The sequence below is a fragment of the Bubalus kerabau genome, chromosome 17, assembly GCF_029407905.1.
Source record: "Bubalus kerabau isolate K-KA32 ecotype Philippines breed swamp buffalo chromosome 17, PCC_UOA_SB_1v2, whole genome shotgun sequence".
Classification (NCBI taxonomy): domain Eukaryota; kingdom Metazoa; phylum Chordata; class Mammalia; order Artiodactyla; family Bovidae; genus Bubalus; species Bubalus kerabau.
The window spans coordinates 49,442,027-49,469,038 of NC_073640.1; the positions used below are offsets into that span (position 1 = coordinate 49,442,027).

Here is a 27,012-nt window from a genome sequence, read left to right on the forward strand (position 1 = left end):
TGAGACACTGGAAGCCTGGAATTCCAGTTTGAATGAACCTAGAGAACATTAATTCAAATTCCTAAATATCATTCTACATGGGCAATTATTATATCTATTTTACAAAGGAATCAGTTTCCAGAAAATTATCTTGTTGAAGGATATACAGTTTTTAAAGTGTCAGAAGTGGGATGTAGACCTACATCTGCCAGATTTCTATGTCTCTGTGCTTCACCATTAGGTCATTCTGATTTTCACCTGATTTGGGAAACACATAGCCCTAGAGAAACAGACACGTACACACAGGCGAAGCTGGAACATAACCTTCGATTTTATTGGTTTAAATAAATATTTTCCTGAAAGAGCAGCCCAGTATCAAGGAGCTTAAGGCATCTAGAGCATCTAAGTGAAGATGTCCAAGATGGATAACGATGAAGCTGGACGCCAAGAGCATAAAGTAGTGTTTTCCCGGGCTAGAGGGTTGCTTGGATGTTGAGCTCCTTGGCTGGTAGGTTTTCTGGCTAGGGGATATCCAGCTGTTGTTTTCTTGCATGGTGGCTGATCTGGCTGGTTAGCGTCTTGGTGAGCCGGTCCTGTTGGGGTGGGTGAACCTGTCAGCTATTGGGCCTGGACTTCAGACAAATAGAACTAAGAAATAAATGATGCCTAAACCGATGAGTATGGCAAATACGTCCAGCCAACCAGTTCGGCCCGAGTTGATATAAGCTTCTTCCCATTGGCTTTTCTTGTTGGCGCCTCTGGTCTGTAGGAATGGGAGCTTTAGATTTGGGTTTCTGAGTCCAGCCTTGTCACAACCCTGGGTAATGGCTAGACACCTCTCCGGTCAGGAGGGAAAACCCCTACCCATATCCCAGGACAGGAGCAGATGCAATGGGGACAGCAAGGGGGCACGTAGAGGACAGCAAGGGGGGAGGTAGAGGACAGGATGGGCCCAGGTTTAGGCACTGGTTTACCTTTATGCAGAATATGAGTGCTGGTATTCCCAGGGGAGGGAATAAAATTACGGCCACGATGGTCAAACACAGGTAATCCGGGGCATAAAATAACAATTCTTCTCTCGTCTGTGTAATCACTGGTGGCTGAGCCTCTGCACCTGGTTGCCCTGGAGCCGCGGGTGGCTCGCCTGGAGCGGGGGGAGGCGCGCCGGCGTCGGCGGGTATCGGGGTCATGATTTTTCTACCCTAGAAGACTCCAAGTATCTTCAAAACGGAGCCAAACCTGCTACACCTCCCCTTGTTCTATCGAGAATCCCAAGACCCAGACCCCAGACCATCAAGGGCCAGTACTTCATAATGGAGAAATCAGAGCAGGTCCTGATTGGCTGCCCGTGTGAGGGGGCGTGGTCCCACTTTACTCAGTCCTCCAGGATTCAAGAGGTTGGGTGCGTACTGAGGCGCTTCAGTCGTGTCCGACTCTTTGCGACCCTGGACTGTAGCCTGCCAGGCTTCTTTCACTTTTCACAGGGTGCTCCATCCTTAGTCGGAACACTGACTCCGCCCACCCTGATAGGAATTAGTTGCAAGCCATAAGGTTGGATTCCGGCTCCTGCTTCCTGCAGATCCCTATCTGCATTCAGGGCAGGAGCGAGTATCAGGGACTGCACCCAAGAGCTGTGGGAGTGAGGAGGTAGATAAACCTCGTAAGAAAACTAGGCGGGGGCCTTCCTTTGGTGGCTAAGACTTCCGGACCTGGGTTTGATCCCTGGTCAGGGAACTAGATCCCATATGCCACAACTGAAGGTCTTTTTTGAGTTTAATGCCATCTAATATTCAGGTATGACCTAAATCAAATCCCTTATGATTATACAGTGGAAATGAGAAATAGATTTGAGGGACTAGATCTGATAGACAGAGTGCCTGATGAACTATGGAATGAGGTTCGTGACATTGTACAGGAGACAGGGATCAAGACCATCCCCATGGAAAAGAAATGCAAAAAAGCAAAATGGCTCTCTGGGGAGGCCTTTCAAATAGCTGTGAAAAGAAGAGAAGCGAAAAGCAAAGGAGAAAAGGAAAGATATAAGCATATGAATGCAGAGTTTCAGAGAATAGCAAGGAGAGATAAGAAAGCCTTCCTCAGAGATCAATGCAAAAAAAATAGAGGAAAACAACAGAATGGGAAAGACTAGATCTCTTCAAGAAAATTAGAGATACTAAGGGAACATTTCATGCAAAGATGGGCTCTATAAAGGACAGAAATGGTAGGGACCTAACAGAAGCAGAAGATATTAAGAAGAGGTGGCAAGAATACACAGAAGACCTGTACAAAAAAGATCTTCATGACCAAGATAATCACAATGGTGTGATCACTCACCTAGAGCAAGACATCCTCAAGTGGGCCTTAGAAAGCATCACTAAGAACAAAGCTAGCGGAGGTGATGGAATTCCAGTTGAGCTATTTCAAATCCTGAAAGATGATGCTGTGACAGGGCTGCACTCAATATGCCACAGTGCAGTGCAGTGGCCACAGGACTGGAAAAGGTAGGTTTTCATTCCAATCCCAAAGAAAGGCAATGCCAAAGAATGCTCAAACTACCGCACAATTGTACTCATCTCACACACTAGTAAAGTAACACTCAAAATTCTCCAAGCCAGGCTTCAGCAATACGTGAATCGTGAACTTCCAGATGTTCAAGCTGGTTTTAGAAAAGGCAGAGGAACCAGAGATCAAATTGCCAACATCTGCTGGATCATGGAAAAAGCAAGAGAGTTCCAGAAAAACATCTATTTCTGCTTTATTGACTATGTCAAAGCCTTTGACTGTGTGGATCACAATAAACTGTGGAAAATTCTGAAAGAGATGGGAATACCAGGCCACCTGACCTGCCTCTTGACACACCTATATGCAGGTCAGGAAGCAGCAGTTAGAACTGGACATGGAACAACAGTCTGGTTCCAAATAGGAAAAGGAGTACGTCAAGGCTGTATATTGTCACCCTGCTTATTTAACTTATACGCAGAGTACATCATGAGAAATGCTGGGCTGGATGAAGCACAAGCTGGAATCAAAATTGCCGGGAGAAATACCAATAACCTCAGATATGCAGATGACATCACGCTTATGGCAGAAAGTGAAGAGGAACTCAAAAGCCTCTTGATGAAAGTGAAAGAGGAGAGGGAAAAAGTTGGCTTAAAGCTCAACATTCAGAAAACGAAGATCATGGCATCCGGTCCCATCACTTCATGGGAAATAAATGGTGAAACAGTGGAAACAGTGTCAGACTTTATTTTGGGGGGCTCCAAAATCACTGCAGATGGTGACTGCAGCCATGAAATTAAAAGACGCTTACTCCTTGGAAGGAAAGTTATGACCAACCTAGATAGCATATTGAAAAGCAGAGACATTACTTTGCCAACAAAGGTCCATCTAGTCAAGGCTATGGTTTTTCCAGTAGTCATGTATGGATGTGAGAGTTGGACTGTGAAGAAAGCTGAGCGCCGAAGAATTGATGCTTTTGAACTGTGGTGTTGGAGAAGACTCTTGAGAGTCCCTTGGACTGCAAGGAGATCCAACCAGTCCATCCTAAAGGAGATCAGTCCTGGGAGTTCATTGGAAGGACTGATGCTGAGGCTGAAACTCCAATACTTTGGCCACATCATGCGAAGAGTTGACTCATTGAAAAAGACCCTGATGCTGGGAGGGATTGGGGGCAGGAGGAGAAGGGGACGACAGAGGATGAGATGGCTGGATGGCATCACCGACTCCTTGGACATGAGTTTGAGTAAACTCCGGGAGTTGGTGATGGACAGGGAGGCCTGGCGTGCTGTGATTCATGGGGTCGCAAAGAGTCGGACACGACTGAGTGACTGAACTGAATACATATTGATGGAATGATGGAAATAAGAAATCACCATTGTGGTAGGCAGAATCTAAGATGACTCCAAGATTCCTGCTCTCTGGTACATATGTACCTGCTCCCAGTTGTTCATTAAGTACCAATCTGTGTGCTGCTGTGAGAGGATTTTGTATCTGTAATTAAAGTCCCCAATCAGTTAATGGTAAAATAGGGAGAATATCTTCAAAGGGTCTAAACTTATCAGATGAGTTCCTAAAAAGGACTGGATTTTACTGGCAAAGATTCCCAGGCATGAGGCAGCTTAGAGGCAAGGAGGACTCTCCCCAGCTGGCTTTAACTCAGTAAGGATCACGTGGCAAGAAATGCAGGCAACCTTTAGCTCAGACTGGCCCCCAGCTGAAAGCCAGGAGGGAAATGGGGATTTTAGTTTCACAACAATAAGGATCTGAATCCTGCCGTAACCATGATTCATTTGGAAGAGTGTCCTAGCTCCAAATGAGAATGCAGGCCAACACCTTGATTTTAAACTTATGAAATGGTGAGCAGAGAACCCAGCCATTCTGACCTACACAGAACTCTAAGTTAACAAACTTAAGTTTGTGGAAATTTCTTATGCATCATTAGAAAACTGACAATCATTCAAACAAAACACCATAGTAACTACTAACTCAGGTGAAAACCATCGATGGAAGCTAATGCCACTGGGTTTTAGCTGATATTAATAGTTCCCTTTGTTTTAGAGGAAAGTGAAAGTGTTAGTCACTCAGTTGTTCAACTCTTTGCGACCCCACTGACTGTAGCCCTCCAGTCACCTAAATCCAGGGGATTCTCCAGGCAAGAATACTGGAATGGGTAGCCATTCCCTTCTCCAGGGTATCTTTTCAATGTAGGGACTGTACCCGGGTCTCTGCATTGCAGGCCGATTCTTTCTCATCTGAGCAACAAGGGGAGAGGGTGTGATTCCAGCATTGGCATGAACCTGTGTGCCTTTCTTCCTTCTGGTGAAAAAACTGTTAGAAGGATAACAGAGACAACCACAAAAGAATAAGCAGCTGCAAGAAAGCAGATTCTCTTCCATACCATGAGCTGGCCTCATCCAAGTTTATATCTAACCCCAGAAAACTGAACAAACTTTAAGACACTCAGACTGCAACATTATTACCATGTCCTATGATTGTGATTTTTAACTTCAGTGTTCAGTTTTGATAAGACATCTAACTTATTTCAAGCGTATTAACAATACTTATTTCAAGTGACTTCACAATCCTTGAATTGATATTCTTCATTTCCTGAACGAGAGATGCTTTTGAATTTTCAAGTCAGAAGGAGAACTGTACGCATGGTTCCTCTTTTCTCACAGATATGTGAATTAAGAAGAGAAAACCAGTTCTCTCCCACTCAAGGAATACTCCCTAAGAACTCTAGAGAGACCTAGATTTCTTATTGAAATGAAGAGTTTGGGAATCCGAGTCTCACTGAAATCAAGAGTACACTGAATCTCCTATTTTTAAAAATATTTTTATGGAAGTGCATAAGCATGCCTAATCATACATGTATATCAATACACTTTCACACACAGCATACCCATGAAGCCTGCACCTGCAAACAAGGCCCAGACCAAAAGACCCCCCACCCCCACCATGCCCTCTCCCAGTTACTTCTCCACAGATGAGAACCTATACCCTAATTTTCTCTCCCTCTTTTTAATAATTGCTTTGGGGGTCACATCAGGAATTACAAACTTCACTATGGGGACCCTCCAGTTGGATATAAAGGTGATTTCCATCTTTTGGCTGCCACAAACAATCCTGCCAAGAACACGCATGGGCATGCTTCTCTGTGCAAGTGAGCAAGTACCACTTAAAAATAGATCCAAGAAGTGGTATTGTAGGGTCAAAGTATAAGGACTTTGTGGTCATCATACTATGATGACTTCTGCAAAGGCTTCACTAAGTCACACTTCCAATTCCAGCGTGTGAAATTATTGTTCTTTGTCTTCTTGTCAATGTGCTGAGTGGGTGAGAAGTTATACAATAGCTCTGTATTGCTTTAATTTACATTTCTATGATGAATAGGGGGCCTTCCCCGGTTGCTCAGTGGTAAAGAATCCACCTGCGATGCAGGAGATGCATGGAGATCAATCCTTAGGTCAAGAAAGTCCCTTGGAAAAGGAAATGACAATCCACTCTAGTATTCTTGCCTGGGGAAATCCCATGGACAGAGGAGCCTAGGTGGGCTACAGTCCATGGAGTTGCATAAGAGTTGGACATAACTCAGTGGCTAAAAGAAGAAGGAAGAGATGAGTAGGGAGTTTGATCATTACAATGGACGGAGTTGTGTCCCAAAAAATTGATGTGTTGAAACCCTAACCCCTAGTGTGATTATATTTAGAGATAGGAATTTTAGGACATAATTAGGATTAGATGAGGTCATGAGGGTGGGGTAATCCTGGTGGGATTAGTGCCCTTATAAGAAGAGACTGTGAGAGCTTGCTTCCTTTCTGTCCACCATATGAGGACAGAGTGAGAAGGTGGCCATCATCTCTACAACTAGAGAAAGCCCACACAGCAATGAAGACCCAGCATGGCCAAAAATAAATAAATAAAAATTGTTTTTAAAAACAAAGGTTTAAGAAAGAGGAATGAACATCATACATGCATCAGCTTGGGTGAATCTCTAAGGCATTATGCCAAGTGACAAAAAGCCAGTCTCAAAGTTTCAGTTAAGTTCAGTCACTCAGTTGTGCCCTATTCTTTGTGACCCCATGGACTGCAACACGCCAGACCTCCCTGTCCATCACAAACTCCCAGAGTTTACTCAAATTCATGTCAGTGATGCCATCCAACCATCTCATCCTCTGTCGTCCCCTTCTCCTACTGCCTTCAATCTTTCCCAGCATTAGGATCTTTTCCAATGAGTCAGTTCTTCGCATCAGGTAGCCACAGTATTGGAGTTTCAGCTTTAGCATCAGTCCTTCAATGAATTTTCATGACTGATTTCCTTTAGGATGGATCTCCTTGCTGTCCAAGGGACTCTCAAGAGTCTTCTCCGACACCACAGTTCAAAAGCATCAATTCTTCAGCGCTCAGCTTTCTTTATGGTCCAACTCTCACATCCATACATGACTACTGGAAAAAAAAAAAAAAAAAGATAGACCTTTGTTGGCAAAGTAATGTCTCTGCTTTTTAATAAGCAGTCCAGGTTGGTCATAGCTTTTCTTCCAAAGAGCAAGAGTCTTTTAATTTCATGGCTGTAGTCACCATCTGCAGTGATTTTGGAGCCCCCCAAAATAAAGTCTGTCACTGTTTCCACTGTTTCCCCATCTATTTCCCATGAAGTGATGGGACCAGATGCCATTCTTAGTTTTCTGAATGTTGAGTTTTAAGTCAACTTTTTCCCTCTCCTCTTTCACTTTCATCAAGAGGCTCTTTAGTTCTTCTTCGATTTCTGCTATAATGGTGGTGTCATCTGCATATCTGAGGTTATTGATATTTATCCTGGTAATCTTGACTCCAGCTTGTGCTACATACAGCCCAGAATTTCTCATGATGTACTCTGAATATAAGTTAAACAAGCAGGTGACAATATACATCCTTGATGTACTCCTTTCCCAATTTGGAATGAGTCTGTTGTTCCATGTCCAGTTCTAACTGTTGCTTCTTGACCTGCATACAGATTTCTCAAGAGGCAGGTCAGGTGGTCTGGTATTCCCATCTCTTGAAGAATTTTCCACAGTTTGTTGTGATCCACAGAGTCAAAGGCTTTGGCATAGCCAATAAAGCAGAAATAGATGTTTTCTGGAACTCTCTTGCTTTTTTGATGATCCAACGGATGTTGGTAATTTCATCTCTGGTTCCTCTGCCTTTTCTAAATCCTGCTTGAACATCTGGAAGTTCACGGTTCATGTACTGTTGAAGCCTGGCTTGAAGAATTTTGAGCATTACTTTACTAGCGTGTGAGAGGAGTGCAATTGTACAGTACTTTGTGCATTCTTTGGCATTGCCTTTCCTTGGGATTAAATGGAAACTAACCTTTTCCAGTCCTGTGGCCACGGCTGAGTTTTCCAAATTTGCTGACATATTGAGTGCAGCACTTTCATAACATCATCTTTGAGGATTTGCAAAATCTCAGCTGGAATTCCATCACCTCCGCTAGCTTTGTTTGTAGTGATGCTTTCTAAGACCCACTTGACTTCGCATTCCAGGATGTCTGGCTCTAAGTGAGTGATTACACCATTATGGTTATCTAGGTCATGAAGATCTTTTTTGTATAGTTCTTCTGTGTATTCTTGCCACCTCTTCTTAATACCTTCTGCTTCTGTTAGGTCCATACTGTTTGTGTCCTTTATTGAGCCCATCTTTGCATGAAAATTTCCCTTGGTATCGCTAATATTCTTGAAGAGATCTCAAGTCTTCCCCATTCGATTGTTTTCCTCTATTTCTTTGCATTGTTCACTGAGGAAGGCTTTCTTATCTCTCCTTGCTATCCTTTGGACCTCTGCATTCAATTGGGTATATCTTTCCTTTGCTCTTTTGCCTTTCGCTTCTCTTCTTTTCTCAGGTATTTGTAAGGCCTCCTCAGACAACCATTTTGCCTTTTTGCATTTGTTTTTCTTGGGGTGGTCTCGATCACTGCCTCCTAAACAACGTCACGAACCTCCCTCCATAGTTCTTCAGGAACTCTGTCCATCAGATCTAATCCCTTGAATCTATTTGTCACTTTCACTGTATAATTATAAGGGATTTGATTTAGGTCATACCTGAATGGTCTAGTGGTTTTCCCTACTTTCTTCAATTTAAGTCTGAATTTGGCAATAAGGAGTTCATGATCTGAGCCACAGTCTGCTCCCAGTCTTGCTTTTGCTGACTGTATAGAGCTTCTCCATCTTTGGCTGCAAAGAATATGTCAATCTGATTTCAGTATTGACCATCTAGAGTCTTCTCTTGTGTTGTTGGAAGACGGTGTTTACTATGACCAGTGCATTCTTTTGGCAAAACTCTGTTAGCCTTTGCCCTGCTTCATTCTGTACTCCAAGGCCAAATTTGCCTGTTACTCCAGGTATTTCTTGACTTCCTACTTTTGCATTCCAGTCCCCTAAAATGAAAAGGACATCTTTTTTGGGTGTTAGTTCTAGAAGGTCTCATAGGTCTTCATAGAACTGTTCAACTTCAGCTTCTTCAACATTATTGGTCAGGGCATAGACTAATAAAAGGTTAATGCTGTGTGATTCCCTTGACGGTGTCCTCTCACAAAGACAAAACTATAGTATCAGGTCAGTGGTGGCCAGGGGTAGAGGAAGGGGAGGATAACTGTGAAGGGAGAGCACAAGGGAGATATTTTGGGGGTGATGAATCCTGATTCTGATGGTAGTTAAATCTATATCTAGGTGTATAAATGTCATTGAACTGTATACTAAGTCAGCTTTACTGCATGCTAATTTGAAAATGCAATCAAAGTGATAATGTCATTATACACTCATAGCTAAAATTTAAAAACCTGTTTGGAGTCAGGTGTTTGGATAATGTCTTTTAATTTGTACTTCAGGTTGATCTAATGTTTTCATCACACTTAGCTGGAGATTATAGGTTTGGGGAAGAACATCCAGAGGTGAGTGTAACCTTCATCACATATTGTCAAAGACTAAATCGTATCAACATGATTTGTCACAAATAATGTTAACCTTGATCATCTGGCCAAGGTAATGCTGGCTTTTTCTGGGGAGGACTCTGAACTTTACAGACTTAAGTTGGCTGGGAGCAGGGAAGAAGAGGTCCGCAGCTTAGCCCAAGGGCAGAAAGCAAACAGGCCACAGCCAGTCTTGCCTTATCTCAGAGAATACTCCTGTAAAGGTTGGAGGTGAGGGGGCACCTCTCTGAGGCCTGCTCTGCTCACCCTCACCCCCAGGGTCTGCCTTAGGAGGGTCTGAGGTTCCTGGAAAATCAAGAACTGCTGCTCCCCACTCTCCATTCTGCACAGGGCAGCCAGAGTTTCTCCACAACCTAAATCATGCAACACATCTCTCAGGTTCACATCCTCCCATAGGTTGCCATGGCTCACAGGATGAAATCCCAGTCTCGCACTCTGATGGCCAAGCCCTGATTGGTCTGCTTCTGCCCCACCCCTCTCACACCCTCCCCTCAGGCCTCCCTGACTCCAGCCACTCAAATCTCACTCCCAACTCAGGACCTTTGCACTTGCTGTTCCCTGCCTGGAACCCTTTCATTTCCCACAGATCTCTTCACGGCTATCTCACCCAGCAAATCTCAGCTCAGGTGGCCCCTCTGCTGAGAACTTTCTCTTTTTCCACTTGTCCTCAGTGCCTCTCTAGTTATTCCCTTCACAGTCATCGGTCCACCCTGAAGGCACCTTGTTTATTCAGCTGTTGATCTCCATCTCCCTTGTGAACTATGAACTGTGAACTCCAGGAGAGCCACAGTCCTGTCTCCCTTGGCCACCACTTGTTCTCTGGGGGCTGAACATGGGGCCTGGCACACAGTAAGCTCCTAAATTCAAATATGATCAATGGGGACTTCCCTGGTGGTCCAGTGGTTAAGAATCTGCCTTGCAATGCAGGGGATGAAGGTTTGATCCCTGGTAGGGGAACTAATGGGGCTTTCCTGGGTGGCTCAGTGGTAAAGAATCTGTTTGCCAATATAGGAGATGTGGGTTTGATCCCTGGGTGAGGAAGACCCCCTGAAGAAGGAAATGGCAACCCACTCTAGTATTCTTGCCTGGGAGACCCCATGGACAGAGGAGCCTGGCAGGCTACAGTCCATGGGGTCACAAAGAATCAGACAGGACTGAGCGACTAAACAACAACAAAAAAGGGGAACTAATACCCCACACGGAGAAGGCAATGGCACCCCCACTCCAGTACTCTTGCCTGGAAAATCCCATGGATGGAGGAGCCTGGTGGGCTGCAGTCCATGGGGTCGCTAAGAGTTGGACACGACTGAGCGACTTCCCTTTCACTTTTCACTTTCATGCATTGGAGAAGGAAATGGCAACCCACCCCAGTGTTCTTGCCTGGAGAATCCCAGGGATGGGGGAGCCTGGTGGGCAGCAGCAGCAATACCCCACATACCTCATAGCTACTCATAGCTAAACCCCAGAACCACAACTACGGAGCCTGCGTGCCACAACTAGAGAGCTGTATTTCACAAGGATAGATCCTACATGACTCAATGGAGTTCCCACGTGATGCAACTAAGATCTGATGCAGCCAAAAGAAATAAATACTTTTTAAAGACCCACAAATATGTTCAATGAATTAATAAATCCTGCCTTCTGCATGCCTGGAACCAATCAGAGGTTCAATCAGGAATATACTTGTGACTTAGACTCACATTTTCTATATGTTGAACCAGTTAGGAGTTCCAACTGGAGGATAAATGCCAATAACTGAAATCCCACCCAATTCATTCATTCATTCATTCAGAAGTTTGCTAGGTGACAGAGTCCAATATTCCTCTAATAGAGCAGAAATCTGGACTAAACATTTGGGACTCTGCCCTTTATATTTCAATCGAAGTCGATATCAGTGATTAGAGCCCGCCCTGATGGTATCATGCCCTGATGTACTCTCCTGTCCTGAGGAATTGGAGGCATAGCCCTTTGGCTTTAATGAGGTAAGTGGAGTGCTATCTAGAAAGAGTGCTATAAGTTAAGGGATTAAGCTAGTAGGATCCAGTTTGGACAGAGAAGGGGATAAAAGGGAAGAGAATTGGTTAGGGAATGTAGAAAAAAAGACTGGCAGAGGACCAGGATCAAGTTAAGGGAGGACCTGCACAGGGGAATGCAGAGGATTAAAGGGGACAAATGAAAGTTGTTAGGGGGACACGCTACAGATTTCATGGGAAGGTCATGAAGGGGGACAGAGTAAAGGATGGGGTCTTTCGAGTAGATAGATGTCTTTATAGCTGCAAAAGTCTAGAGGGCATCAGGGAACAATAAAGCATTCTAGAGGGCAGGGATAAGTAAAAATTCACAAGGGGCAGAAATGGTGTTATGGAGGACACGGATAGGGTCACTGGGTCTTGGGAAGGATTGTGGGGGATGATAAGGGGAAATCAAGAAGGGAGAGAGATCAGGCAGCTCTAACTGAATTATATCAATAGAGGACACTGAGGCAGCATATTGGGGGCAGTGGGGGGGTGGGGGGGTGGGCCACTGTGCCCACATCAACACCTGCAGGGTGGGAGGGAGGTGCTTACAGTGCAAGTACCGCAGCAGTTCTCAGCGACACCTGTGTGTCCAGTGGCTAGGTACCAGAGTAGGCATCTGTGCTGGCCAAAGCCAGCAGTGTGCACACCTATGGATTTGGCAGGCTAGCTGCAGGTGCCTGTGTAGTGGCAGGGATCAGATTGAGAGACACACTTAGGGGCAGGGGCCAACCATCAGCATTGGCATTATTAGATATAAGCCTGCAAACCATATGCAGAGACACAAACAAGTTTGTGTGAAAATTTTAGTGAAGAAATTGGAAACTATTTGAAGTGAGAGAGATTTGAGAAAACCAAATTCTAGAATTGAGAAATATCAGGAATTGTTCTACCAAAGCCTTTGACTCTGTGGATCACAACAAACTGTGGAAAATTCTTCAAGAGATGGGAATACCAGACCACCTGACCTGCCTCCTGAGAAATCTGTATGCAGGTCAAGAAGCAACAGTTAGAACTGGACATGGAACAACAGACTGGTTCCAAATTAGGAAAGGAGTACATCAAGGCTGTATATTGTCACCCTGCTTGTTTAACTTATATGCAGAGTATAGCATGAGAAATGCTGGACTGGATGAAGCACAAGCTGGAATCAAGACTGCCAGGAGAAATATCAATAACCTCAGATATGCAGATGACACCACTTATGGCAGAAATAGAAGAACTAAGGAGCCTCTTGATGAAAGTGAAAGAGGAGAGTGAAAAAGCTGACTTTTTAAAAACTCAACATTCAGGAAACTAAGATCATGGCATCTGGTTCCATCACTTCATGGGAAATAGATGGGGAAACAGTGGAAACAGTGACAGACTTTATTTTGTGGGGCTCCAAAATCACTGCAGATGGTGACTGCAGCCATGAAATTAAAAGATGCTTGCTCCTTGGAAGAAAAGTTATGACCAACCTAGACAGCATATTAAAAAGCAAAGACATTACTTTGCCAACAAATGTCCATCTACTCAAGGCTATGGTTTTTCCAGTAGTCATGTATGGATGTGAGAGTTGAACCATAAAGAAAGCTGAGTGCCGAAGAATTGATGCTTTTGAACTGTGGTGTTGGAGAAGACTCTTGAGAGTCCCTTGGACAGCAAGGAGATCCAACCAGTCCATCCTAAAGGAAATCAGTCCTGAATATTCATTGGAGGGACTGATGCTGAAGCTGAAACTCCAATACTTTGGCCACCTGATGCGAAGAACTAACTCATTGAAAAAGACCCTGATGCTGGGAAAGATTGAAGGTGAGAGGAGAAGGGGACAACAGAGGATGAGATGGTTGGATCGCATCACCGACTCAATGGACATGTTTGAGTAAACTCCGGGAGTTGGTGATGGACAGGGAGGCCTGGTGTGCTGCAGTCCATGGGGTCACAAAGAGTCGGACATGACTGAGCGACTGAACTGAACTGGGAATTGTTATGAAAAATCCCATGGGTGAGATTATCAGGAAATTAGACATAGACAAAGAAAGAAATGGTGAGAAGAAGATAGGTCAGGAAAAAATAGACCATAGTATGGAGGGGAAAGAAAAGGAAGAGATTGTGTGCCAGGGCTGATTCTAGGCACACTATCAGCTGCAGGGCTTCTGGCTCCGGGCAGGCACTTGTGGCTTCCAGATCTTGCCCCAGGTGCATAGCAGTGCAGACTGGGGATGGGGCTGAGCCAGCAGCATGCACTGACTTGGCTGGAGGGGCTGCCACAGGGGATGTCAGCCATGCAGGCCAGTGAGAAGAGACAGGGCTCAGCGGACTGGGCTGACAAGCAGCTGTGGGAGCCCTGGCTCTCCACGTGCATTCCTGTGGCCGTAGTGCCTCACAACAGGCACACAGTTTCTCCATTCTTGAAGAATATTTTTGCTGTGCTTGAATTTTTCTTTTTTTTTTTTTTGCTGGCAGTTGATGTATTTCAGACATTGACGATATCATTCTACCATCTTCTAGGCTTTGTTTCCTTGCTGTTTAAAAATCAGCCATCAATCTGTCATTTCACTGAAGGAACCATTCTTAGTATTTTCTCTTTGCCCTGGTTTTCTGCAGTTCTCCTAAAATATAATTAAGGGTGGATTGTAATTATTCTGTTTGGGGTTCATCAGACTTCTTGTGTCAGTCCACAGTCTGATGTCAGTCATCAGGTCTGGAAAATTCCTTGTCATTATGTCTTCAAATGTATCCTGTGTGCCATTCTCTTTTCTTTCTGAGATTCTAGTCATATTTATGACAGAACCTCTTCCCTTTTTTCCCCTCCATACTATGGTCGATTTAGTTTTTTTTTTCCAGACCTATCTTCTGGTCACCATTTCTCTCTTTGTCTATGTCTAATCCCCTGCTAATCTCACCTGTGGGATTCTTAATATCAATTCCCAATATTTCTCAGTTCTAGAATTTGTTTGGTTTTCTCTTCAATCTCTGTCACTTCAAAGAGTTTCCAATTTCTTCACTAAAATTTTCAAACTTAGGTTTATGTCTCTGCATATGGTTTGCAGGCTTCTATCTAATAATGCCAATATTTGAAGTCTTTATGTTTCTCTATTTTGTTTCTGTTTTCTCTCTCCCAGGTCTTTATCTTCCTATGGGTCTGGTTATGAGTTTGGCATTGTGTTTGAAGGTATCTCTAAAAATAATTTGAGGCCTAGGATAATATTATTTTCCTCCAGAATGGATTTCCACTTTTTTCTTTCAAATGAAGGAAGGAGGTCTATCCATCTGGGGTATATATATATAAGTACAACACGTGAGGCTGATGGGTGATACCCACCCATCAGAGGATGGATGAAGCCAAGCTACATGTCCATGTTTAAGTTGGTTTCTCTATGTTCAACCTTTAAACCTTTTCTTGGCCACAGGCATCACAAGCGTCATCCTGTGGTGGCTGTTCATGTTCTTCACTTTCTCTCCCCACTGTGCCTGGTGACAGATGCCCCCACAACCCAGGAGAGCCTGAGGATGCCCTGGTTCCCTCTCCCTCAAGGTGTCAGGGACGGAGGGCCCTCCTTTCTCCTTGCATACCCTGTGGACTCAGATGTCCATGTCTTAACTCTGTCCCTTGGACAAAGTCTCCCTTCTCCTGACATGTTCAAGGACAATAAACCATATGATGATATTTCTGTCTGCTGGGTGATTCTTTTCCTGTGTGTTCGAGTTCCCTTGGGGTTCATTCATTCTTTCATTCAATAAACTTCACAGAGTACCTACTGTGTGTCAGGTACTATTCTAGGCCCAGGAACACTGCACTGAACAAGACAGGAAAAGAACTTATTTCTTCTCCACACAAGACAAACACATAAACAGAATATAAGTAAATAGTTTCAGATAGCGTTAAGCCCTACAAAGGAAACAGAGGAATGTGACAGTAATCAGCAGTTCTACTTAAGACTGGGATATGCTAGGCTTGGTAGGATGGAAAGAATGTTTGGCTTACTTTTGGGAAAGCCAAAGTGCTGTGGGAAATAGATACTCCCCTCTTAAAAGGCACACAGAAAATCTCACCTTTTCTGGAATCCAGGGCAAGAGCAGCAGATTGAATGGAGCCTGGATCAGACTCATCTGCTAATCTTAGAGAGCCATCTGGAGAGGCAGGAGGCAACTGGAGCTCCCCCTGGGGACCCAGACACTGCCAGCTGCCATTTGGGGGAGCTCATTCTACCATGTGGCCACTGCTGCTGACAGAAGACATTTTGGAACCCTCCTAGCTTAGTAGCACCAGGATCCCATCTTGCCCACACCACCAGTACTGAGATGCCTCAGGCCAAGCAAATAGTGCAGCAGGATGAGCCATACCCACCACCAAGCTGGCTGCCTTAAGATCTCCTGAGCCCAGAGCCACCCTGAAGACATGGCCCTGTTCACCACAAGGCCCAGGACACAGCCTACATCAGTACACTGGCACTAGCCCCTGGACCCCAGGTCTCTGAAGCCAAAGACCTTGGGACACAGTTCAGCCCATGGGGTGTCTGAGCATCAGTCCCAGGATCACTGCCACTCCACATCCTGCCTTGTCCGGACCCAGCTAACACACCAGCAAGCCAGCTCCAGGGCCCCAGCCACTCCTAGGTATATGTCTGAAGAAAATTAAAACACTAATTCAAAAGATACATGCACCCCAATGTTCACAGCAGATTTATTTACAACAGCCAGCATGCTGTCGTTCAGTTCAGTTCAGTCGCTCAGTCATGTCTGACTCTGAGACCCCATGAATCACAGCACGCCAGGCCTCCCTGTCTATCACCAGCTCCTAGAGTTCACTCAGACTCATGTCCATTGAGTCAGTGATGCCATCCAGCCATCTCATCCTCTGTCGTCCCCTTCTCCTCCTGCCCCCAAACCTTCCCAGCATCAGAGTCTTTTCCAATGAGTCAACTCTTCGCATGAGGTGGCCAAAGTACTGGAGTTTCAGCTTTAGCATCATTCCTTCCGAAGAAATCCCAGGGCTGATCTCCTTCAGAATGGACTGGTTGAATCTCCTTGCAGTCCAAGGGACTCTCAAGAGTCTTCTCCAACACCACAGTTCAAAAGCATCAATTCTTCAGCGCTCAGCTTTCTTTATAGTCCAACTCTCACATCCATACATGACCACTGGAAAAACCATAGCCTTGACAAGATGGACCTTTGTTGGCAAAGTAATGTCTTTGCTTTTTAATATGCTGTCTAGGTTGGTCATAACTTTCCTTCCAAGGAGTAAGCGTCTTTTAATTTCATAGCTGCAGTCACCATCTGCAGTGATTTTGGAGCCCCAAAAAATAAAGTCTCTCATTGTTTCCACTGTTTCCCCATCTATTTCCCATGAAGTGATGGGACCAGATGCCATGATCTTAGTTTTCTGAATGTTGAGCTTTAAGCCACCTTTTTCACTCTCCTCTTTCACTTTCATCAAGAGGCTCTTTAGTTCCTCTTCACTTTCTGTCATAAGAGTGGTGTCATCTGCATATCTGAGGTTATTGATATTTCTCCTGGCAATCTTGATTTCAGCTTGTGCTTCTTCCAGCCCAGCATTTCTCATGATGTACTCTGCATATAAGTTAAATAAGCAGGGTGACAATATACAGCCTTGACGTACTCCTTTATCAATTTGGAAGTTTATGGTTCCAAAAACTTATGGAACCATGTTTATGGTTCCATGTCCAGTTCTAACTGTTGCTTCCTGACCTGCATACAGGTTTTTCAAGAGGCAGGTCAGGTGGTCTGGTATTCCCATCTCTTTCAGAATTTTCCACAGTTTATTGTGATCCACACAGTCAAAGGCTTTGGCACAGTCAATAAATCAGAAATAGATGTTTTTCTGGAACTCTCTTGCTTTTTTGATTGTTGTTGTCGTTGTTCAGCCACTAAGTCATGTCCACGTGACTTTGCGACCCTGTGGACTGCAGCACACCAGGTTCCCCTGTCCTCCACTATCTCCCAAAGTTTGTTCAAATTCTTGTCCATTGAGTCAGTGATGCTATCTAACCATTTCATCCTTTGCCACTCTCTTCTCCTTTGGCCTTCAGTCTTTCCCAGCATCAGGGTCTTTTCCAATGAGTCAGTTCTTCCGATAAGATGGCCAAAGTATTGGAGCTTCAGCATTGGTCCTTCCAATTAATATTCAGGGTTGATTTCCTTTCGGATTGACTAGTTTGTGCAGTCCAAGAGACTCTCAAGAATCTTCTCCAGCACCAAAGTTGAAAGCACCAATTCTTTGGCACTCAGCCTGCTTTGTTGTCCAACATATGAAAGCAACCCAGTGTCCATCAACAGATAGATGAATAGAGAAGATGTGGTGTTATACACACACACATATGGCTGAGTGGTATTCCACTGTGTGTGTGTGCACACATGCTGAGTGGTATTCCATTGTGTGTGTGTGTGTGTGTGTGTGTGTGTGTGTACGCAAGAATAATACTGGAGTGGGTTGTCATTTCCTTCAAATATATATAGCGAGAGACTAGAATACCACTCAGCCCTAAAAAATAATGAAATTTTGACACTTGCGGCAGCATGGATGGACTTGGAGGGTATTACACCTAGTGAAGTAAGTCGGACAAAACAAAGAAAAGTGTATGTCATCACTTATATGTGGAATCTTAAAAAATAAACAACTGAATGATTATAATAAACCAGACTCACAGATAGAGCAAACAGACCTGTGGTGGTTACAGAGGGAAGAGGAGGGGCAAGAAGGAGAGAATTAAGAGCTACAAACTACGAGGTATAAAATTAGGAAAATTTTCAGGGATATATTTATAGCACAGAGAATATAGTCAATATTTTATAACTTTAAATGGAGTATAAGCTACAAAAATTTTGAATCAGTATGTTGTGCACCTGAAACTAATATAATATTGTAAATCAGCTATATTCAATTTTAAAAGATAAAGGAAAAAATCCTATCTGATTTGTATTATAATGAATCTAGTTATCAGTTGAGGTGGTTCAACATGTTGAGGCTTACAGTAAGTCTTTTTACTCATAAACATGGTATTCCATACAGGACTTATAGAACTTTAGTTTTATTATAAATGGACTTTTCTTTCTATTGTATAATCTAACTTATTACTGGGGTAGGAGAAAGGAATTGAGTTTTTAATGTTGACATTTTGGCTATCTTACTGAACTTTTTGGTGTAATAACCCATCATTTAAGAAGCTTGAATTTTCTATGTAAAATTTGAATTTTTTTAAACAATTTAATACTTCATTTTATATTTTTTCTTTTAGTTCCTTGGCTAACCTATCTGGTACAATATGAAGTATAAGCAAGCATCCTAATCGCATTTTTATTTTTGTATGAAATTGTTCTAATGTTTTACCAGTCACATAACTGATATAGATTTCTAATAAAAATTCCATCTGTTCAAAACATTTTCTTCTGATCTCAGCTTGCCAAGATTTTTTAAATTAAAAATTTGTTGATTATATCAAACATTTTTCAGCACTGATTAAAATTTAATTCAGCACATTAACAAAATTATAAACCATCCTTGTACTCCTGAGAAAACCTTCAGTTCAGTTCAGTTCAGTTGCTCAGTCGTGTCTGACACTGCAACCCTATGAATTGCAGCACGCCAGGCCTCCCTGTCCATCATCAACTCCCAGAGTTTACCCAAACTCATGTCCATCGAGTCAGTGATGCCATCCAGCCATCTCATCCTCTGTTGTCCCCTTCTCCTCCTGCCCCCAATCCCTCCCAGCATCAGGGTCTTTTCCAGTGAGTCAACTCTTCGCATGAGGTGGCCAAAGTACTGGAGTTTCAGCTTCAGCATCAGTCCTTGCAATGAACACCCAGGACTGATCTCCTTTAGAATGGACTGGTTGGATCTCCTTGCAGTCCAAGGGACTTTCAAGAGTCTGCTCCAACACCACAGTTCAAAAGCATCAATTCTTCAGCACTCAGCTTTCTTTACAGTCCAACTCTCACATTCATACATGACCACTGGAAAAACCATAGCCTTGACTAGATGGACCTTTGTCGGCAAAGTAATGTCTCTGCTTTTTAATATGCTATCTAGGTTGGTCATAACTTTCCTTCCAAGGAGTAAGCGCCTTTTAATTTCATGGCTTAGTGGTTCACTATCCATTGCAGTTGACCTTTGAACAAAGAGGAGGTTAATCTGTGTATGATTTAAGAGTCAGTCCTCCATATCTGCCGAAGAAGGCAATGGCAACCCACTCCAGTACTCTTGCCTGGAGAATGCCAGGGATGGTGGAGCCTGGTGGGCTGCCATCTATGGGGTCACATAGAGGCAGACACGACTGAAGCGACTTAGCAGCAGCAGCCTCCATATCTGCAGTTCCTCCAATTTGCAGGTTCAACCAAACATGGACCATGTAGTACTGTAGTACTTACTACTGAAAAATACCTGGGTATCAGTGGAGCTGCACAGTTCAAACTCATGTTGTTCAAGTGTAAATTATATTCTTTTAATGCATGGTGGATATTATTTACTTACATCTCATTTTGTGCCTCTATTTGTAAACGAATTTATTACTTTCCATTTTGGGGCCAATCTCTCAAGTTTGCATTGGGGCTGTGCTGGGAATATCACATGGGTTAAAGAGCATTCCAGGTTTTTCTGTGCTCTGAAACCATTCCTATTACAATGGGAATTCTTTGCTTCCTGAAGCTGGAACAAGCCTGAAGAATCTCCTGAGTCTGGGGCCTTTCTCTAGTAAGTAAATTTTGACTACTTTTTCTTCTTCATGCAGTATGAGGAACTTCAGCCACTGTTCTTAACACCCTGTGAATTTCCATTACCAGTCCATAGTTTCCATTTATGCAGACTAAGGAATGAAGCCCAGGGAATGAGAAAGACAAATTTCAGATCAAACAGTGACTGAGTGGAGTTGAGGGTCCTGACCGTAGGGAATGGAAAACTTTACCTCTATATTCTTAGGGTCTCCGTCCTGAGTCTTAGCCACTGGACCATCAGGAACGTCCCTTACCTTCCTTAATAGATACAAAGTTACTCAAATAATCTTTGAGTAACCTGTGAGTCCCTGAACTGAGTTTTTGTTTTTCAAGAATGGGACAATTTATTCCAAAGCTATACAATTTATGTGCGAAGATATTTTCTACTTCATTTCTAATATTGTATCTTCTCCCTTATTTTGCCTGTCTTATAAGAGATTTATCAGTTTTTGCTCTTTTCAAAGAAACCATTTTTCATTTCATTGCTTTTCTCTACTTTTTTTCCCTTTTCAATTTCATTTACTTCTAGTCTTATACTGTGTTCCTTCTCCTTGCCTTGGCTTTATTTTGCTCTTAAATTTTTCCAGTTTCTTAGATTGGCAGCCATGATTGTTAATTTGAGACATTTTTATTTTCTGATATAAGATATGAAGTTGTACATTTCTAAGCACTGCTTTAGCTGCATCCTATATATTCTGCTATGTTCTATACCTTATTTTTGATCAGTTAAAAACATTGTCTAATTTCCCTTGATTCATGAGTTATTCTGACTTATATGGTTTATTTTCCAAGTATTTGGAAAATTTTTTTGTTAAGATTTTAGTTTACTTTTACTATGGTTAGCACATTAAATCTTACACGTTCTCATCACAAGAATTTTTTTATTCTTTTCCTATTTTCTTTTTATGATATCTGTATGAGAAGACGAATGTTAGCTGAACCTACTGTGGTAATCATTTCACAATACATATTAATCAAATTGTTAAGTTGCATGTCTTAAACTTATACAGTGATAATTATTTCACAATAAAATTGGAAAAAAAATTTCCTCGTGTATGTAACAAACACCATACACTTAGTGACTTAAAACAACAGTCATTCATTAAGTCACAGTTCTACTGGTTCAAAATCTTGGAATAGTGTGGTTGAATTCTCTGGTTAGGTTCTCACAAGGCTGATATATCAGTGTGTTAGCTGAAATGTGGTCTCCTCTGGAGCTCAGGACATTCTTCCAAGCTCATGTTGTTGTGGCTAAATTCAGTTCCCTGTGGTTTGGGGACAGAGGCCATCCTCTTTTCCTTGCAGGCTGAAAGTGAAAGTCGCTCAGTCGTGTCTGACTCTTTGTGACCCCATAGACGATACAATACATGGAATTCTCCAGGCCAGAATACTGGAGTGGGTAGCCTTTCTCTTCTCCAAGGGATCTTCCCAACCCAAGGATCAAACCCAGGTCTCCTGCATTGCAGGTGGATTCTTTACCAGCTAAGCCACAAGGGAAGCCCAGGAATACTGGACTGGGTAGTCTATCCCTTCTCCACTGAATCTTCCAGACCCAGGAATCAAGCCTGCATTGCAGGTGGATTCTTTACCAACTGAGCTATCAGGGAGGCCCTCCATGACAGATTGGAGATACCAAAAACAGAATCTATGCCACAGTCACAAATAGATTGAGATGCACTGGGCTAGTGGGTACTGAGGTCTAAAAGGCATATTGTTTAGAGTCATGCTAGAGGCTGTAAAAAATAAACCCTCATCAAATCAGCAGCTCACAAGATACAAGTTTATTTGACACTATCACAACCTTTCCATGTGAGTATTTCTAGTGACCCATAGATTAAGCCGGGGATCCATGCTCCTTTTACTTGGTGATTCCACCATCTCCTAAGGGCTCAGAGTCCTTTGAGTCTGGGCAGAGGATGAAAGAGTTAAAACCTCCACTTTGCCTGACATCAATATAACCACACATCTCTGTTTTGTGTTTGTGTTGCGTACCTTCCCTCCTCCCAAGCTTTACTTTTATCCTATATGCATCTTTAATGTGACTCTTATAGACAGGATATAATTGGATCTTTTTAAAAAATGAATTCTGAAAATCTTTATAATTTTTGTGTTTATCACATGTGCATTTAATGTAATGGCTGGTATGTTTGGCATTAAGTCTACCACTTTATTATTTGTTTTATTTTTTCCCTCTGTTTTCCCTTTCTGGCTCCCTTTTGGATTGTTTGAGTATTATTTTACTACTCCATTTTAATTGATCTCGTGATTTTTGAGTATATGTCTTTGCAAATTTTGTTTGTGGTTGCTGTAGGGAGTAAAATAAACATGCTAGCCTAACCAGAATATTTCACAACTCAGGTGGAATATAGCAACCTCCCACCATGTTGGTCCCTTCACCCCCTCTCCTTTATATTTTAAAAAGTTAACCATATGTATTACATCTACTTACAATGAAAATCTCATCAATGTTATAATTTTTGCTTTCAACTGTAATACACATTTTCAAGAATTAAAAGGCAACTAGTCTATCATGTTTACCCAGATCTTGACCATTTCTATTGCTTCTACTTCTTCCTGACATTCCAAGTTTTCCTGTAGTATCATTTTCCTTTACTAAAGAATTAACTTTGGTTTTCCTTTCAGAGCAGGTCCATGCCAATGTATTGTGTTGGCTTTTTTCATCTGAAACTATCCTTATTTCACCTTTATTCCCAAAAGGCATTTCCCCCAGATACAGAATTCTAGATTGACAGTTCTTTTCTCTCAGCACTTATAAATAATGTTTCTCTTCCTACTGAAGGTCTGATTTTTTTTTTTCTTTTAAAGAGACAGCCTTTATTTGAAATATTTTTACACTGAAGAATTCAAAATGTGGTAAGTTCTGGAACTGATTGACCTGTGCTTAAAAGGAACTGTTGACAAATATTCACCAGAAATAATCTGAACAAGCAAGAAAATACAGTTAATACTACTGAAACCTACTAAAAAAATTCCAGGACATATGGTTTCTATGACACAATGATACCTCTTAAGTACTGTCACAGATATGAAACTGACTGCTCTTCTAAACACACAGCAGTATAGTTAACAACATTCAATCACTTTTGTTCTTTCTTGACTATATAAAAATTAAAATACCAATTAAAAAACTAATACAGTGTTCTCTTTAAATGTTACAGATACAATTTCCATATTTTCAGTCAATAGCAGTATGGCTTCAGAGATTTTTCATTCACAAGCCAAACAACAATCTGCACAAAGGGAACTGATAGTCTATAGGCTCACAGTGCAAATGAAGACTTTGGGAATGCAGCAACTGACATTTCTAAAACACAAAACACACAAAATTCTTAGGAGACACACAGTAAGTTCTTCTAAGCAGCTGGCCACAGAACTAGAACATTGGATAATTTCACTGGTGATTTCAGTGGGACTCCATATGTTTCCAAACTCAGCTTGAACGCTCACCTTCGGCTTTGTATTTTGCTTTTCCAGTTTCACTAGTGACACAAACATGATTCAAATCCCTGAAGTATTCATTATAGTCGAGGGCATATCTCACAAGGAACTTTTCTGGAATTTCAAATCCAACAAAGTCTGGTCTATATCCAACACTTTGAGGGGTCCTTTTCACCAGCAAGCTTGCAACCTTGCCCATCTTTGGATTATGCTGCTTGACCAAAGAAAGCAAAGTTTGCATTGTTTTGCCTGTGTCCATTAAATCTTCAACAATCAAGACATTCTTACCAGTTAAAGTTGAGAGATCATCTCCTCCAATGACTTTTATGTCACCGGTTGACTGGTCATTACAGTAATTACAGGATTTATCAGTCTGATAAAACCCACAGTCATAGGAATAGATCTATCACTATTTCTGTTCAGTGCTTTGATGTAATCCAGCAAGTCAGCAAAAAATTTATAGGCCCCCATTGAGTACACAGAGGGCCACGATGTGATGGCATCCCATCTCCATCACATCTCCAGCAAGCCGTTCGGTCATGTCCGTCATTAGTCCACAAGGAATAAACACTCTTTTCAAATCCTCAGCATAATGGCTGAGTATACAAAATAAATCTAGGTCATAACCTGGTTCATCCTCACTAATCATGACGCTGGGGCTGCTGGTCGCGGTAACGCAGCCAGCTGGCACAAGGGCTGAAGGAAGTATGGGGAGGAGCTGAAAGTCTGATTTCTGATAAGCCATTTCATTTAAATTTTTGTCACTCCAAGCAAACTATTCAAGAAAGTCTATTATCAAGTTACTTCAAACTCAGAACTGCCTTCTTGAAGAAGTATCAACCGAGGAGTATTGGTAACATATGACAACATCGCGTCAAAGAAAAATCATTAAGAGGGTTTGAAGAGGCGATTGTTGGGGAGCGAGTGTGAACTCGGTGGCCGCTTAGCGCCCCCCACCTGCCCCTTCCGGTCATTGCCGCCAGTTGGGGGTCCTCGGGTCCGTGGCCACCCTCGGCTCCAGGTACCACATCGGGGCTGAGTGGCGACACCAGGTTCATGGCCTCCGCCGCGTTCCCGTCATCCTTGGTTCTCAGGACCTCGAGTCTGGCAGCGGCCCCCAGCTCCTACGGGGTCTTGCGAGGGGACCTCCCGCACCCTGCCCACCCTGGCATCTGCACAAGAACTTGCCGTACTTCTACCTCGCTGGCTCCGTGGTCCTCAACATGTGCTTGCAGTTAACGCTTTCAGAACCCTGATGAAGCCGCCAACATTCCAAACCACCGTTATGGCCGACTCCCAAGAAGTGGAGAGCTGAGAGCGATGAGCCCCGCTGTCTCTCCAGAGTGCCTGGGCTCCCTCTGCGGCTGCGCTCTCCACTCTTAGCAGAGCTCCTGGACTGTCACTGAGACACGGCCGAAAGAGAATGAGGTAGAGGAAATGACACGATTCCAAAAACAGAGACGACTTCAGTTAAGACCCAGTTCAGTCGCTCAGTCGTGTCCGACTCTTTGCGACCCCATGAACCGCAGCACGCCAGGCCTCCCTGTGCATCACCAACTCCCGGAGTCCACCCAAACCCATGTCCATTGAGTCGGTGATGCCATCCAACCATCTCATCTTCTGTCGTCCCCTTCTCCTCCTGCCCTCAATCTTTCCCAGCATCAGGGTCTTTTCAAATGAGTCAGCTCTTCACATCAGGTGGCCAACATATTGGAGTTTCAGCTTCAACATCAGACCTTCCAATGAACACCCAGGACTGATCTCCTTTAGAATGGACTGGTTGGATCTCCTTGCAGTCCCAAGGGACTCTCAAGAGTCTTCTCCGACACCACAGTTCAAAAGCATCAATTCTCCAGCGTTCAGCTTTCTTTATAGTCCAACTCTCACATCCATACATGACTACTGGAAAAACCATAGCCCTGACTAGACGAACCTTTGTTGACAAGTAATGTTTCTGCTTTTTAATATGCTGTCTAGGTTGGTCATAACTTTCCTTCCAAGCAGTAAGCGTCTTTTAATTTCATCGCTGCCATCACCATCTGCAGTGATTTTGGAGCCCAGAAAAATAAAGACAGCCACTGTTTCCCCAATTAAGACCCTCAACCATATTTAAGAAACTGTACATCCTTAAAACAAAAACAGAATGAACAGGATGTGTTATAAAAGAGAAGGCTACCAAAATTTTCAGGACAAAAATGTACAAGCTCACAGTGCATATTAATTTAATAAATCAGTAGATTTCAGGAACATGAGACTGGATTATAAACTGGACGTTAATTGAGTAAGAAGCTGGAGATCTTAAGGATATAGTGTGGAAGGCATATAGTTTTTCATTCCACAAGCGCAAACAATGATAATCAGAAACTTTCAGTGAAAAAATAACAAGGAAATCAAAAGTAAAACAACAACTGTACAGGAACTCATCCTTCAAATACCAAACAATGTAAAATGTTGCAAAATTTTGAGCCAGAGGGTTGGAATGTATGAAAGTGGACTCTATTTCAGGGTCCCAACTAGTAGCATGCAGTTCTAGACCTTGGAGCCAACAAGAAGGAAATCTAGTCATAGCACAAAGCATTGTGATATATTGAGTAACATTTAAATAATCATGGTCATGTAAAAGCTGAAAAAATCATTAGAAATCATTAACCTTTTAAAAATTGAGGTTAAATACACATAAAATTAGAGCTTCCCTGATAGCTCAGTTGGTAAAGAATCCACCTGCAGTACAGGAGACCCCGGGTTGATTCCTGGGTCCTGAAGATCTGCTGGAGAAGGGATAGGTTACCCACTCCAGTATTCTTGGGCTTTCCTTGTGGCTCAGGTGGTAAAGAATTCACCTGCAATGTGGGAGACCTGGGTTCGATCCCTGGGTTGGGAAGATCCCCTGGGGAAAGGAAAGGCTACCCACTCCATATTCTGGCCTGGAGAATTCCATGGACTGTATGATCCATGGGATCGCAAAGAGTCAGACAGGACTGAATGACTTACACTTTTACACATAAAATTTGCCATTTTAATCATTTTCAAGTGAAACATCCAGTGGCATTTTGTGCATTTACTTTGCTGTACAACCATCACTGCTGCTCAACTTCAGAAGTTACAGATCCCAAATGAAAATGTACCCATTTAAGTAGTAAATCCTCATTTCCCTCTCCCCATAGTTTCTGGCAACTACTTTCCCCTCCAGCTTTACTGAGATATAACTGCGATGAAATTGTGTCATTTTAAAATGTACAGTGTGTTAGTTTGATATCCTTTCTATACCGTAGTGTTAATATTATTACCACTGTAGTGTAGCTAACAATTGCATCACAACAGATAATTATTAGTTCTTTCTTGTGGAGAGAACATTTAAGATCTATTCTCTTAGCCACTTTCAAG

The 27,012-nt window shown here is 42.8% G+C and overlaps 1 protein-coding gene and 2 pseudogenes across 1 annotated transcript; 1 reads left to right on the forward strand and 2 right to left on the reverse strand.

The window, feature by feature from the left end:
* Positions 1 to 292: 292 nt before the first annotated feature.
* Positions 293 to 1,312, reverse strand: PMIS2 (PMIS2 transmembrane protein). Its single transcript, XM_055551541.1, has 2 exons — positions 954 to 1,312; positions 293 to 742 (listed from the first exon to the last, which is right to left on the reverse strand). The coding sequence occupies exons 1-2, from the start codon at positions 1,167 to 1,169 to the stop codon at positions 614 to 616; spliced, it is 345 nt and encodes a 114-aa protein (XP_055407516.1). The 5' UTR covers positions 1,170 to 1,312; the 3' UTR covers positions 293 to 613.
* Positions 1,313 to 22,975: 21,663 nt separating this feature from the next.
* LOC129630929 (hypoxanthine-guanine phosphoribosyltransferase-like) lies at positions 22,976 to 24,634 on the reverse strand (annotated as a pseudogene).
* A 49-nt stretch (positions 24,635 to 24,683) lies between these two features.
* Positions 24,684 to 24,884, forward strand: LOC129630634 (small integral membrane protein 10-like protein 1; annotated as a pseudogene).
* The last annotated feature ends 2,128 nt before the right edge of the window (positions 24,885 to 27,012 follow it).